The following is a 15,985-nucleotide window of genomic DNA, read 5'->3' as shown; positions in this document are numbered from 1 at the left end:
AGTCACTACTTAACTCTGTTTATGCCAGTAATACGTAAGTCCTCCATATCTGGGATCTAGCCAGCAACCCATTTTCCCCCTCCCTCACTTAGCTGTGGATAGAACAATGTGCCTGTTTCCTGATTTGGGTGATAAGCAAAATGCAAATACATTCCTTATAATCCATGTTCCTGACCCACTTGGTAGGAAGAGGAATGGTAGGTTATTGAGGAGGACTCTTTGTTGAAAGCTTGCAAATTAAAACAAAGACAAAACCTCACTTTTTCCCTCATAAGAAAAAACATGAACAAGGTAAGAGCTTTCAAATTTTTAAGGGTCTAGAAAAGTCTTTTGGATCATTGCTTAAAGGTGCCAAAGTAATGCTAATTCTTAATAATCGTTCAAGGCAAAGAAAAATCTAAGGCAAAAAAAAAAATCAGAAAGGTTGTGCCTATCATTCATTTATTTGGGAATTTTCTTTATCTAGACCGAAAATTTGATATCAGAATTTTTCAAGTTCTCATCTGTCTTGAATCAGTCTTGATTAATGGGACAGTGAGTTATTTAACTTCCCAGCTGTAAAATTTGGTCAAACAAAAGAATAGGAAAATTTACTTTACAGTAACACTTGAAAAATTTACTTTAGATTACTTTAGATCAAGTTTTATTAATCTGATGTCTGTGAATTTGATTTATTTATTTATTTTTAATATTTTGATAAGTATATTTCAAAGTAATATATATATATATATATATATATATATATATATATATATATATATATAATTTTATGCTTTTAAAATGCCAGTAATTCTGAGCTAGAGCTCAGACTGCTAGAGGAAACCATGGCACAGAATAGCTTGGTCCACCTGCAAATGTAGGGTGTTAGAATTCTCATTTGTAAAAACAAGAAATTTTCTTGAGTTAAGACAACTTCCTTTTTAATACTTTTCTTTTGTATAACATTTTGTACTTCTCACAATTCTTTCACACAAATTATCTAATTTGTTGCTAGTTTGTGCTTTAAATTAGATGTATACTTGCTTAATGCTTTTTCTTTCTAAGAAATCTAGAAATAAATTGAATGTGTATGTGCTTAATGTTCTTAATTCTTTCTAAGGAATCTGGAAATATATTGGATGTGTACATGCTTAATGCTTTTAATTCTTTCCAAGGAATCTGTTAATGTTTTTATTAACATTTCTAAAAAACATGTTCCTGTAATGAAAATGAGGTCATGTCTGTAAAATCACAGCATTGTGTTATTTTGTTCAAAATATTCAGAGAACTGGTGGTAGATTAAATCATTTATATCAGTTTCAATTGACTGGATAGCTTAGGTTAAATTATTGATCTGATACCCCATTGCTGGTAGTCTTATTATTTAACAACAAGGATTAATAATTAGAGTTGCCTCAAAAAAAGGATTGGGCTGCCCCAGAGTTAATGATTTCTCCCTCCATGGAGGTCTTCAATTATAGACTGTATTTAACATTTATCTATTAGAGAAGGGGATTCCTCTGAAAGTTTGTGTTGGATTAGATGGCTACCAAGCTTCTCTCAATTCTATGTAATTTAATATTCATCAATATATTTGTGTAAATTAATTAAGCAAATACTATAGAGAGTGATGGTTCTTTGCCTAATACAGAGAATATTTGCATGGAAATTATTCAATACTGTGGAGGAGGTACTTATATAGTTATTATGTTATGGACATATTTTTTATATATGTTTGTATGTGTGTAGTTTTGCTGTTTATTGCTGAATTGTTGCAGTTCAATCTGATGCTTCAGAACCCCATTTGGGGTTTTCTTGACAGATAATGCAGTGCTTTATCATTTCTTTCTCCAGCTCATTTTACAGATGAGGAAACTGAAGTAAATAGGGTTTAATGACTTGCTCAGAATTATAAAACTAGTAAGTGTTTGAGGTTGAATTTGAACTCAGTTATTCCTGACTCCAGGCCAGTTACTTTATAAACTATGCCCCCTAGTTGCTTGTGTATACATGTATACATGTCTGAGTATAAATGTATATGTGTATGTATATACATACACACTTATTTATATACATATATACGTATATAAAAAAGGAGAGAGAGAGAAGGGAAAGAATGAGCTCTAATCTGCAGTCTGATAGCAGAATTTGTTTCACTGGGAGTTTCCCAGACCTATAAAATCACAGGTCTAGATCACAAAGAATAGCACATAAAAAACTACCTATAATAAATATCAACAAATTTTAATATTTAAATGGTTCTCATGAAATCACCTTTGAATGAGAAATATGTATAGACATTAAAGTAGAACATGGCTAGATTTTAATAAATGATGTTTTAAATGATTTTATATTTCTTTAGGATGATGAGATGGACAAAAAAACCATCTTAGAAGAACTTCTTCTAAAGAAGTCACAACAAAAGAAGAAAATGTCACCAAACAATTACAAAGAAAGACTTTTTGTCCTGACAAAAACACACCTCTCCTACTATGATTATGATAAGATGGTAAGCCTATTTTTCTAGTTTTTTTTTAATTCTTTCACTTTATTTTTGCTAAACTGAAGTATCATCTTGTGTGTGTGTCAGATTTCTCAGTCTGCACAGTAAAGATAATTTCAAATTCCCTTACAATATTATTTTTTCTGGATCAAAATGAATTTATTCTGATTTAATTATTAAACAATATGATATAGTGGGAAGAAGTTTGGATCTAGAATCAAAGCTGGGTTTAAATCCATCTCTGGCACGTGTGAGACATTTGGAAAGACACGAAACCTCTCTGGGATTTATTTTTTTCAAATGTAAAAAAAGAAGTTGGACAAGATAAATTCTGAGATCCCTTTCATGCTGAATCTATGATTCTCTGATCCTAAAATTCTGTTTAATTTCTCCTTATTATAACCATATTTAATCAGAACATTGGCTATTCTTTCACAGTTTAAAAGAATAAAACCACTATGATATAATGATGTTAAGATGGGAGGATTGGAATTTGTGGCATTGACTCGACTTGTGGATAGATTAACTACTGGGTTCAAAATATTGACTGCTATTTAATTACTTTGTTGAAAACTTTAGCTGGAATTTTTTTCTCTATCAGCTATCATCACCAACTTAACTAACTAGTTAGTTCACTGATGACAATTATTGTTGGCCTTTCATACCATATCTTTTACTGTTTTTCCTACATCAGGGAAGACTTTTGAAACCCTCTTGAAACTAGTCCTAGAAAAAAATGCTTATCTAATTGAATTGAGTTGATTCAAGGATCTCTTAAGATCAGGAAGTTCTTCAAGGGTGGGGAGCTTCAGAAGGCTCAATTCCAAGTATAGAACAGATGCAAAGGGAAGAGGAAAAGGGAAACTAAACAGTTCTCCACCTTATTGTGGGCCCTTTCACTATGTATTATTTTATTTAAATACAATTCCTATAATCATAATCTCTCTCTCTCTCTCTCTCTCTCTCTCTCTCTCTCTCTCTCTCTCTCTCTCTCTGTCTGTCTCTGTCTCTGTCTCTGTCTCTCTCTCTCTCTCTGTCTCTGTCTCTGTCTCTCTCTCTCTCTGTCTCTCTCTGTCTCTCTCTGTCTCTCTCTCTCTCTGTCTCTCTCTCTCTGTCTCTCTCTGTCTCTCTCTGTCTCTCTCTCTCTCTCTCTCTGTCTCTGTCTCTCTCTCTCTGTCTCTCTCTGTCTCTCTCTGTCTTCTCTCTGTCTCTCTCTCTGTCTCTCTCTCTCTCTCTCTCTCTCTCTCTCTCTCTCTCTCTCTCTCTCTTCTTCTGTGTGCGGTGTGTGTATCTGTCTGTCTGTCTCTGTCTCTCAGTCTCTACCTGTCACTATCTCGCAAACACATACACACTCTCAAGTGCAAGTTAAAAATGCATTCTGAAGCCAAATATAATGTACATTTGAATTATCTACCTCTTTATTCTTCTCCATTACTGTCTACAGTAGCTTGAGGTATATCTTTTTCCAAATAATTTTTCCTTTATTGTAAAGAAATTTTTATAAAGAGGTCTGTGGAATATTTCAATATCAACTTCATCAAGTGATTTCAATCATAACTGCCAACCGCCCTATATTTATCTGTATATGTATATGTTTTAAGCACATTTTGTCATGGCCTCTTTTCAAAAAGAAGAATGGGGGTGGGGGAAACTATTCTTCTTCTAAGTTTGATACATAGTTTTATTCACCTGCAGTTACCTTTTCTATATGAAACATGTGTCCAAAGCTAGAAAGCCTTTTATATTGGGAATAATTTTTTAACCTGTTGGGAAGGGGATATGTTTAATTAGAAAACTCATCATGCTCATTATCTTCATCATTTCTAAACCGTGTAGAATGAAAAACTTTTGAAATATAGAGATCTAGTGGAAGACCTCAAAACCATGTGAGAACAGGATAAGGTCTTTATCATCCCTGTCATCCTGCTTATTATTGGAGTTTCCCCCAAAGTTGCTTTTAGTGGGACAACAAAGACAACTTTATGACTTCATGTTTTTATTTGATTATCTGAAATAGTTATTTTATCCATTTTCACAATAGTCCATAGATCAATAAAATAAAAATATATTAGAAGACTAGTAATTCTTAGGAATACTTTTGCTTGACATTGAAAAGGGTAAGAATGGTAATAATTAAAAAATACTTAGTCTTATATACTTTGCACATAATGGTAAATTCTATCAAGGTTATTGTGTATTTTTTTTTTGTCTTGGAATTTAGAAAAAAGGAAGCAAGAAAGGATCGATTGATATTAAGAAAATTCGGTGTGTTGAAAGAGTGAATCTTGAGGACCAAACCCCCATGGACAGACAATATCCATTTCAGGTAAGGTCAGATCAAGTATAAAATCTAATGGAGAGATCATTAATCTCTCTCTATTCTTCTGAAGTAAAGTTTTCTGGAATAAGGAATGGCTCAGCAAGATGCTTATTGAGGATTATGTTCAAATTTGGGCTGTCTAAGAAGGCATTTTCCTGGCTGGGAGTAAGGACTTCCTAGCTATGTGACTCTGGGCAAGTCACTTAACCCCAGCCTCAAAAAGAAAAAAAAAAATCAGTCCTGGGGTCTTTCTTCAGGACTTCTCTGATTGTCCTAGAAAACCCCTGTTCTTCAAAATGAGAACTCTTCAGAGTTATCAGTGTTTTTCTGTGTAACCAGAAGTAAAAATTAAAAAAAAAAAAAAAAAAAGAGGAACAACAAAAGCCAACTACTCATAGATGTCCTTTCTCCAAACCCAGCATTTGTGCAAATGTCTTAGCCTGCTTATGGAGTGTCTTAGTCTCCACATCCATCCCTTACATGCAAATTTGTCTGAAATAACAGAGAGTCCAGGAGAGCTTAAGCCAGTTTGAATCAGCTCATAAGAACTCATTAAGTTTTCAGTATAAGTATTTATAACTTACAAATCATTAAACACTACAAATCAGGGCTTGATTTATTGTTTTGTTGAATGTCTAGATTTAAAAAAGTGATAGAGGAAATGTAAATAATTCAGACTGAATTTAAAACTGTTGTGTGTATATTTGTCTTCCTCCAAAAGTCTAGTTATTAAATATTTATTGATATATCACTGAAGGAAGTAAGCTTAAATAGTGAGGGAAACAAAAACACTTGAAATATTACCTATTGGGAATCATCCTTTGATCTACAGCTAGGATTTTTGACCTCTTGGGTATCATGGATCCCTTCAGTAATTTTATGAAATTTATGGGCCCTTTCTCAGAATAATTGTTAATTACCTACATTCATAATTGAAGGGATGCTAAATTTCAGTTCAAGGTTAGCAAAAATAATAATATGATTTTCCCCCCACCTAAGTTCTTATACTCCTTGAAATGTATTCATGGAGTTCTTGAGAGTGGGATGGAGGGGGAGGGTCTGTGAACTCTAAGTTAATTTAATCAATTCTAGGTTAACAATCCATGAAAACAGTATTGTGGCTGCAATTTAGTTTGAAAAACCTATATTCAATGCTTACTAAGGGCAAGGGGTAATGCTAGGAAAAAATATATATAATAAGCACAACGGAGAGGTTCAAAACAAAGTGTGATAAGACATTTAAAAGGGGAGAAATTAGCAGAGGAGGGAAGAGAAAAAAGGTATTTTTTTAAAAATCAGGGTTAACTACATTTAGAGGAGAACCATTCTTTTTTCCTGTGCTATCCCAAGCTTTTGATCTAGAAGGGAAAATAGGAATTATCTAGTTCAAATTATTATTTTATAAACAAAGAAACTGAGACCTGGAAAAATTAAAACGTGAAACTTTTCAAAGTTCACTTTGATAGTGGGATGTTTTCATGATGTCATCCATGTGGATCCTTATTTCAGCTATGAAGACCCAAACTCATCCACATCTTCTAGTCTTTGCTGTTTTTCTCCATGCTATCTAAACATAGTATGGACACCACATGTGCTGTCAACTAATTCTTGCTCATGCCACTTCCTTGACCCTTATCCTTTTCCCAATACATCTTTTTACTCATATCTTTAATGTTGCTTCTCCTGCATGATTCTTTGTTGATAATGAATTACAAAAAAAAAAAAAAAAAGTTAAATTTTGAAACCTATTCAAACTCACCAAAGGTTTTTCTGTTATCCTTTGGATAACCTGAAATGTTAATTTTCAGAGGCTGTGGCATTACCTTATTTGAAGTCAAATGATTTCAATGGAATACTCTCAATGTTAATGAGAGTTTTTATTTCAGGGAAAAGTTTGTATTAATGAAACCACTACACAGTTTGCCAAATGCAACCCAATCTGTTATCTTCCTATTCAATTCTGGGTCCAGTACATTGTTTATCCATGGTGTCTGTCCAAAGTGTATAATCAATCCAATTGTATGTTATAGTCTGGACAATATACATTCTTTATCCTCTTATTTTTTTATGTATGGTTTGTTGGACTAAACTTTTTGAGCAATTAGTGATTTCATTTACTTCTTTCCTTTCTGTATCATAATTTTTATTGTTACATTACAAATGTTTTAATATATATACAAGAGATCACTTCAAGGTAGCATTTTACTCTATTGAATTCAATGGTCTATAAATAATAAGTACAATAGGATATTGCACTGCATGACTTTCAGTTGATTGTGAAACTGTAAAAATGTTTTCTATTATATATTAACTATGTTTTCTTCTTATACATTTATCAGGCATATCCTCAGAGTACAAATTATCTTCAATTTTTTTTTGAAAAATTAGGAAAATAGGAGCATAATAAAGATGGGAAAATAGGAACATAAAAGGAGCATAAAAATAGGAGCATCATTGACAATTCCTGGACTATCTTTTTAGTATTAATAAGTCTTGTGAATTCTCCTAAGCATTTATTTGATATTCTTCTTGCTTTAAGATTTTCTTGTGCTTCAATTCACCTTTATTTCTTATGGAACAGTGACCAAGATGAGAGGTCTTGCATTTTCTCAAAGAAGCTTAGTTTTTACAGAGATCAAGCTTGAGGCAACTGAAACATTATCAAATAGTGTGGATCCTTCTACAATCCTCTTGTCTTCTGAGTGTTCTAAGATTGTTATTGTTGTTGTTTCTCCTTCATTCTCCAAGAGAACCAATGGCATCAGGAGGGTAATGTCTTGACTTGCAAATGAATTGTGAGAAGAAGCTATGCAAAGTCATCAGTCTTTCTCTCTTCTCCAAAATTATCAGAACTCAGTAGTGAGACATAGAGACTAAATGTGTTTCCAAAGAAAGCAAGGCTATAGTAACCAGTGTTCTCACAGACATTGCTTCCAGCCAGAAATATCTCATCCTCTGAGTGCTATATAGTTGTATTGATTTTTTTTACCCTCCCTCTTACTAGAGGTGAGAGGTTTCTGAAATGATTTAATCAGTTGTGCTGATCTTTTCCCTCTTCCTCACACAACTCTTGAATGTATACACAGGATCCTCAGATCTGTCAAGCAAGAGAGATCTGTCAAGCAAGGGGAGGGCAGGAAAAAACAGGAGGGTTGGGGATATAGGGAAAGGAGAAAGATGAGGTAGGAGGGAAAAAGGGAACTTAATCAAGTGAGGGGCAAGTGGACCTGGAGTTGCCCTCGGTTCTCTCACCTGTCTTGGGAAGTGGGAACTTGTCCCTTCTTTTTTTTTTTTTTTTCTTTTTTTTTTTTTTTTTTTTTTTTGACTACTTTGATGTCTTCACAATTGACCCATTTGTGGCTTCTTGTTTTATGAGAAAATTTTGCTCATAATCTCCTACCATCCTCCTCTATTTGCAAATGAGATCACAGTCTGAATAAGTGTTATTGTTGGCTGTCGTTTGCTAAAGAGATCAAATATTTGCTAGCCAAGAAGGTTTCTAGGCTTTTTTGGTTTTCCTCTTGTGGTAAGTGATTTCCATCAGTCCAACTTCCTTTGGAGTTAATGACCTTCCTAAAAGAAGGATTGTTGAAATAGGTACCACCTCTCTTCCATATTGAAGTTGGAGTTCCCAAAAGAGCCTGAATTTGTCGTGAAAGTTCTTCATCAGAAGATTGAATTCAAGATGAGATATGAGAGTCTAAGGAGCTATTTTGAAAATAGGTCATGTAGGAATGAGGGAGGGGTCTAAATATTTAATGTTACATTTGTTTTGTTACCTATGCCACAGTGGAAGAGTAACTGTAGCTATAATTAAAAGATCTCATAAGATTGATGGCAGAGTTGTCAAATCAAAGATGACTGTCTCTAGAGAGCATTCTCAAGGCCCATATGACCTTTTAACCGTGAAAATTATCTCTGAGTAGCATTAAGGAAATGTACTTAAAAGATTATTTTGAGTGATGTGCAAAGATTGAAGTAATTAAAAGTATGATTTACTAAGACTTATGATGAGAAGACAATCTGCTTTTGTGACTTTCCATGACCATGATTTTGTGCATTTGATTATCATTCAAAAATATCATACTATAGATGACCATTAATATTGATGAGAACTAGATAAGAGGTACCTAAATGAAAATAGGTTTTATTGAGGTCTAGTGCAGGTTTGGGGTACAGAGAGTCAAATAGAGATTCCCTGCAACTCCTTTGGATTCAGCTCAAGGTACAGAGTTAAATGAGGTCTAATAGTGGGTGCAGGAGTCCTCTGTAAAGGAATTTACAGACCCAAAAGCCTAGATTGATAAAAGAGGTTTATTATGGGGTTTGAAGTAAGGTTAAAAGGTAGGAAGACACCAGAGCCAGGGTTGGTTCTGGTGGATAGAAATCCTTGACATGGCCGGCGTAAGGATGCCATGTTTGGGATCTCTGCAAAGAGTGGACTCCAGTTTGGCTCTTTTTATAATACGGGGGACTTTGGATAATCTGAAGGGGCTCCTGGGTGGAGTCCCAGGTTGGCTTCTGGCTTGAGTTCCAGCCAGGGTTAGAATTTGAATAAAATTCAATGGGTTTTTAGATAAGGAGGAAATTATTTGTGCTTGGGGTGGGGTCCCTTCCCTGAGGCAGAGTCCAAGGAGATTTTAAGAGTTGTGGGGTTTCCTCATCAATATGAAGTGAGGAAAATTTTATCTAAACAAGAAATGACAAGTGCTTCCTTTAATGGGACCAACTAGTGAAAACTACATTAATTTTGGCAGCTACAAAAATCATCCTTCAAATGTTGACTTTATTGTGGGAGCCAATACTTTGCTAAACTGCATAACTAAAGTAGCTATGGTAGTCCCAGTGATAGAAGTACTTGTAGCAATGGAAAAATTACTATTGGAGGAGAAAAGATTATCAAGAGAGAAAATCCAAAAAATCTTTATCTAGAATAGAGAAGTTAGGGGTTGTAAAAAAGCTTGTGAACTCAACTAAGCATAATGGTATCACATTTTTTTACTTCTACAAAAGGATATGTCTTTCATAATACTTTTTTATATATATGGGGAAAAAACACAGCAGAAATATATTTGTGATGCTGCATTACAGTTTATTTTAGTTTGTGTGTGTGTTTGGAAAGCATAAAGCTTTTTAATACAAGGTTTTATATAGATATTTTGCATTTACCCTGTTGATTATTAAATGTAGTATTGAATAAATCTGTCTTTTAAAATAGGAAATGCTAATAATCTGAGGGAATGTCTATTCTAGGTATATATGGTCACTATAATACATTTTACATATTTCAAAATTAATCTTTTATTTACATAAATAAGCTTGAAATGGCCTCATCTGCATTTTGCACCTTATCATTTTATTCCTTCTTCTAAATGACATTAATATTTTGCTCTAATAAATCTGTAGTCTGCCCACAGACAGAAATGACATATCAGAAAGTAGTTTATATCTGTTAAATTTTTATAATTTTATTTGTCTAACTCCTTCTATTCCAGTGTGGTTGCAGTCAAAAAATTTTTGACTTCATTAAAAAGCTTCCAGAGGGGAGAGTCCCACTGTACTTTTCTTTTCTCAGGCATTATCTAGAATATTGCATTTAGTTACAGGTGCTGTGGTTTAAGGAGGGCATTGATTAGTTAAAATGTCCACAAGACAACTAGAATGGTGAACAACATTGAGTCAATGACCTATCAAAATTTGTTAAAGGAACTAAGCTCATTTTACCTGAAGTAAAAAGATTCAGAGATCATTTGATAGCTGACTTCAAGCATTTGAATGTCTGTCACCTGGAAGAGGATTTAGGCAAATTCTGTTTGGCAGTAGGTAGCTACAGTAGTTAGAGATGAAAGGTTCAAACAGATCAATTTAGGTTTGCTATCAGGTCAAACTTCGTAACAATTACAGCTTTCCAAAAAATGGAATGGATTGACTGAAGAAGTAATGGATTTATCCTCCTTGGAGGTCTTCATTGGGATTTTTTAAATTCATGGATTGCACTAGAATGGCCACTGAAGTTATTTTCAACCTTCTAATTCTGTTTGTATAATATTTGCATTATTTTTTTTTTTGGACTAACCTCTACCTTCATATTGAGCAAAAGGTGTTACAAAGAATTAGTCATGACTGAAACCACTGAACAACAGAATGAAATATTAAAACATTTTTACTTCATTGGGAGAGACTCAACAAAGTCTTTGTAGGCTTTTTCTGCTGTCTTGTTTTCTGCAAAAGATGTCAGCCCATAAGCCTCACACTGTGACATTTTTATAACTTTTATCATGAGCAGTGTGATATGAGATGATCAGTCAAGTATTTCAATTCAAGTATTTAATGAAATGATATTTCTCCTTGCTTTTGAATTTACAGAAAGCCCAGCACTGCCAATTCCTTAATTTTATTCTTCATGAAAAATTTCACAACAATCCTCCTTCCATTTAGCTCCAGATGCCTTTTGGTTTCATTTACAATGAGAACACCAAAGGCTAATATGACTCAATTCCTTTACATGGGCTTTTAACCTATAGTTCATAAACTTGTTTGTTTATTTTTTAATTCTAATAACCATTTCAATGTACTTGGTTTCCTTTATTATTCTATGCATTTTAATTTATGTAGTTAAAAACATTTTCCTGAAAAGTCCATGGACTTCACCACACTTGTCAAAGGGGTCCTGACATACAGACAAAAAAGTTAAGACATCAAGGAAGTAGCTCACATTGATAATGCCAACAATTAATATTTAAATAGCCTAAAATATGTGATTCTTAGCATCCTCTAATCACTTAGATTACCACTGGGCCACTGGGCCATCATTACCACTATAGCTCCTGTTAAGGGACCTGGACCAAGGACCATTTTATGTACTCCTTGCTTCCTTAGATTACAGTGCCAAAAGAATTAATCATTAATTAATCACCTACTTACTAGAAATGAGAGTTTCTTTGATAAGAAAGGTAAACCCTTAAAATATATACAGTTTGAGCTTTTTCAATCAATCAACCATCAATCAGTGAACATTTATTAATCATTTAAAACATTCCAGGTACAATGCCAGGAACTGAGGGTTCAAAATTGAAAATAAACAAACACATAAATAAATAGACAAACAAACAAATGAATAAACAGAAAGATAGATGATAGAGAGATAATCCTGCCCTCAAGAAGCTTACATTCTACTCCAGAATGATTCTATAATCTGCCAGAGCTTTTGTTTCACTGACACAGCCTTAAACATAGATAGCTATCTCCATAGCATAATGAAGCATTGGAGTAGGACTCTGTGGCAGTGTATAGAGCTAGTAAGAGCAGAGTTTGAAATTTAATCTAAATCCTTAAACTGTAATGTCAATTTATATTTATTTTTTTTATCTATGACTAAATGTTATCAGTAACAAAGCTTGCAGGCAATTATCATATTTCCTTTTTTAAAACAAAAACTTAAAAAGGTCTAGAAGTATTTTTAATGAATTTTTTAAAAATAGTTTTTATTTACCAGATATATGCATGGGTAATTTTACAATATTGACAATTGCCAAACCTTTTGTTTTAATTTTCCCCCTTCTTCCTCCCCCCTCCCCCCCATGGCAGGTTGACCAATACGTGTTAAATATGTTAAAGTATAAATTTAATGAATTTTTTTTAAAAATTTAGATTTCTTTGGTAAACATTCTTTAAAACTAGTATTTGTTTTATAATGCTTAACTTTCTCAGAAAAATTTCATAGTTAAATGCACAGAACCCCATAAGGTAAAATGAAGCATAAACACAAGGTTTCTTTCTCTCTTTTTAGATTGTTTATAAAGATGGCCTTCTATATGTGTATGCATCAAATGAAGAGAGCCGAAGCCAGTGGTTAAAAGCTCTTCAGAAAGGTACCATTACATTTACCTTCTATGAAGTAGGGTTAGCAAAATTGAGATATGGCATTAATGGAATTGATTCAGTACTCTTGATTTTGCTTATTTCCCTCACAAAGCCTCATTTTGCATTTCACTGGAACAGAAGGAAGGTTTAGGTAACCAGATGTCTTCTTTTTGTTCCCCTTTTGCACAGAAGAGTAAAACTAGTTACATTCTGCCCACATACCTAGTTCTCATTTTGAACCCCAGGGCAAAGTCCAGGCATGGAACTGTGCCAATCTGTTAGGTTCTTACTAAATGCTAATGAGATGATGAGATATTAGGTTCTTACTAAGTGCTAAATCGGTACTTAACAATACTCTAGTTCCGGCCTTTAAGGGGAGTTTTACCCCTTTGAACTTCTGGGGAGGAGCTTGCAGGTTTAAGAGGAGCAAGTTCATTGGTTGAAGTATTTCTCCCACAAGCCCCTGAGTTATTCCAAACCCATTCTCTGGGAGGATAAAAGAAGAAGTTGGAGTCTGGAAAGAAGTTCTGGATTGGGTCAAGGAGAAGACGTCCTGTGAATTCGCAACTAAAGAGGACAGAGAAAAAGATTCCCAGAGACAAGAAACCTCCTCCCAGAGAAGGATTATAACTGAGAGACAATCAGAACTTTACACTAAGCCATACAGCAAACCTTATGCCTCAGTCCCTTTTCTCTCTCCATTGCTTTGTACATGTTATTTCACTTGATACTCACAATTTCTTTAAGAAGGGGGGGAAGAGGGTTCTATTATTCTTCCTATTTTAAAAATGAGAGAAATGAAAGAGAGAGAAAATAAATGTCTTGCCAAAGGCACACAGGTAATGTGTCTGAGGTAAGACTGGAAGAAAAAGAAAGGTAGCAAGTAGCTAAGAGATAGCAAAAGGACATTTCAGGCATAAAGGACAGGTTTCATAAAGCCACAGGTATGAGAGAGGCCAGGACAAGTTTAGGGAACCATAAATGATGGGATGGGCTGGGTCACAAAAAGCAGAAAGGTGAGGGCCATTACATTTGCCTGGGACCATAGACTGGAAATGTGTTATATAGAGATCCTTGAATGGCAAAGAGATGGAATCAAATACAAATCAGTATCAATGAAGAACCTTTAACCTTTTTGAGCCAGAAAATGAGGTCCTCAGGCTTGTGACTTAGGAAGGTTATCTTGGCAGAAGGCTAAAGAGTAGATTAGAGGAGCAGAGACTGGGAGCAGGAAGATAATTAAGAGACTAAAGCAGTAACTCTAGGCTAGAAGTGATAAGATCTCAAGGAGGGGAGTATGAGGGATTGAAAGTATAGAAAGAGGGAATAGAAAGGAAAGGATAGATACAAAAGATAAAACAAATAAATGTCCTATCCAAGTTCTGTAAGAAAAAACACCTTTTTTCCCAGGTCCAAGTAACTAAACTTGTTGGCCAGAAGGGAAAATTTATTTGTTGCTTCAGCTACATCACTTCATAATGCAGTGGAAAGAGCACTGAATTTATAGTCAAATAGACCTGAATTCAGATCCTGATTTTGCTACTTATCTGTCTGAGCTTTGGCAAATTACTTAACTTCTTTTGGCCTGTGATTGAAAACCATGTCACTCAACTATTTTATAAACTTCAGTGGTTCCCTATTACTTCTAAGAAATTCTTGTGTTGAGCTCTTTTTAAAAAATGCATATAGAATTTTTTATGAATGCATTCCATCCTTACAAAGGGGACATGTTAATATAGTCTGCAGTGTTCCAATTTTAGTATAAGTACTGCCAAATCAAGCTCTCTGTTTTGCTTTAAAAAAAACCTTTCTTGGCTTCTTTCCTCCTTTCCAGTCTCTCCACATAATCTAAGATCTAGCAGCACTGATCTTCTTGAGGTTGCTCATATACATTCTATTTCCTGACTTTGCACTTTGTATATTTTCACTGCTGTCCTGTATGCCAGAAATGCATTCTCACTTTCTCTGTCTCTGTTTCTGTCTCTCTCTGTCTCTCAGTCTGTCTCTGTCTCTTTCTTTTTCTGTCCCGTCTTTCTGTCTCTCTTCACTTTTCCTATCTTCTTTAACTTCTTTCAGCCCAAATCCTTTTATAACAGGAGATCTTTCCTGGTGCTACCAATTCCTGGCACCTTCCTTATGCGCTCATCTTCCAACACAGCACAGTGATCTTGCCTTTCTCTGTATCCTTAGTCATGTGATAGGAACCTAGAATTTATTAATTAAATGTTTGCTGACTGAAGAACTGTATAGTAAAATGTGAGGATTGGACCAGATTTGAATTTAATTGATTGGAATTAAGAGAACTTAAAGATCATATATTCCAAAAGTTCTTAATCTGGAGTCCATGAATTCATTAATTATTAATGATTATTTAAATATGATTGATTTTCTTCTTGTTCTATTTTTTATGCATCAAAAACATTATTCTGAGAAAGGTTCTATAACTTTCATCAGATTGCCAGAAGGGTTCATGAGACATAAAGACCTAAGAACCCCTGGTCTAGTCTATTTTAAAAATGAGGTCCAGAGGAGATAAGCGACTACTTGAGACTACAATGACCAAGTTGGGACTCAGATTACTCCAACCAATGAGTTTATTACATGAGTAATGTGACTGTCTTAAGATCTTTGCTCTAAGTTCACTCTCAAATGGGCTGAAACAAAGTGTCATAGAGCTTCCATACAGCCATACTAGATACCTAACAGTATGTTCACCAAAATTTATTGGTGAAAGGTTCTACATTAAGGGCTGCCTACAAAGATTATTGTTGTTCATCCTTCATTTTCAAAGAGGACTAATAACATCATAAGTGATATTGTGACTTGCAAGCAAATTAGATTTAAGTGAGGCAGGGTTGTGCAAAGTCATCAACCTCACTCTCTCTTTCAGAGTCATCAAAGTCCAATGGCAAGACAAAAATCAAGATGACTAGATAAACAGATAGATGTGATATGATATGATATAGAATGCTCTCTAGTGTCTCTTCTAGCTCTGAATCCATAATCTTATGAGTACTAAGGGGCCCACAGAAAGTCTTCCTTAATAAAATGGGGCAGGGTCTATGCCAACAGTAGAATTAATTACATTCTACTTCCTGAAAAAGTTGAATTCCTAGAAAATAGGATTTCTTGATGTCTTGATTTCTATATCTCAACCCCCAGTAGAGTATTTCTTACATAGTAGACACTCAAGAAATGTTAAATAGAGTTGAACTACTGCATTACCACTTGGGGTCAGCTTCTAGTCATACTCAAATCTTCCTCTATTAAATTTTTCTAGTATTGGACAATCATGTAGCATGGACAAAGTAGTAAGCCTA

The 15,985-nt window shown here is 34.3% G+C and overlaps 1 protein-coding gene and 1 non-coding gene across 3 annotated transcripts in view; one reads left to right on the top strand and one right to left on the bottom strand.

Annotated features, from left to right (window-relative positions):
• Positions 1–15,985, top strand: part of BMX (BMX non-receptor tyrosine kinase) — an 86,848-nt gene that overhangs the window by 12,657 nt on the left and 58,206 nt on the right. The window contains exons 1-4 of one of the 2 annotated variants that reach the window (XM_074299934.1): positions 185–291; positions 2,342–2,488; positions 4,704–4,808; positions 12,592–12,673. In XM_074299934.1, the coding sequence (XP_074156035.1) occupies positions 283–291; positions 2,342–2,488; positions 4,704–4,808; positions 12,592–12,673 (343 nt within the window). In that variant the 5' untranslated portion in view covers positions 185–282. Of the gene's footprint in view, positions 1–184; positions 292–2,341; positions 2,489–4,703; positions 4,809–12,591; positions 12,674–15,985 lie in introns of those variants that run through there. The other variant, XM_074299932.1, reaches the window with a different exon arrangement.
• LOC141565211 (U6 spliceosomal RNA) lies at positions 14,343–14,449 on the bottom strand. The gene has a single exon (XR_012488895.1). It is a non-coding gene; the product is annotated as a U6 spliceosomal RNA (small nuclear RNA).

This window comes from Sminthopsis crassicaudata, chromosome 3 (genome assembly GCF_048593235.1).
Source record: "Sminthopsis crassicaudata isolate SCR6 chromosome 3, ASM4859323v1, whole genome shotgun sequence".
NCBI classification, from domain to species: domain Eukaryota; kingdom Metazoa; phylum Chordata; class Mammalia; order Dasyuromorphia; family Dasyuridae; genus Sminthopsis; species Sminthopsis crassicaudata.
This window is presented reverse-complemented; position numbering and strand designations above follow the sequence as displayed.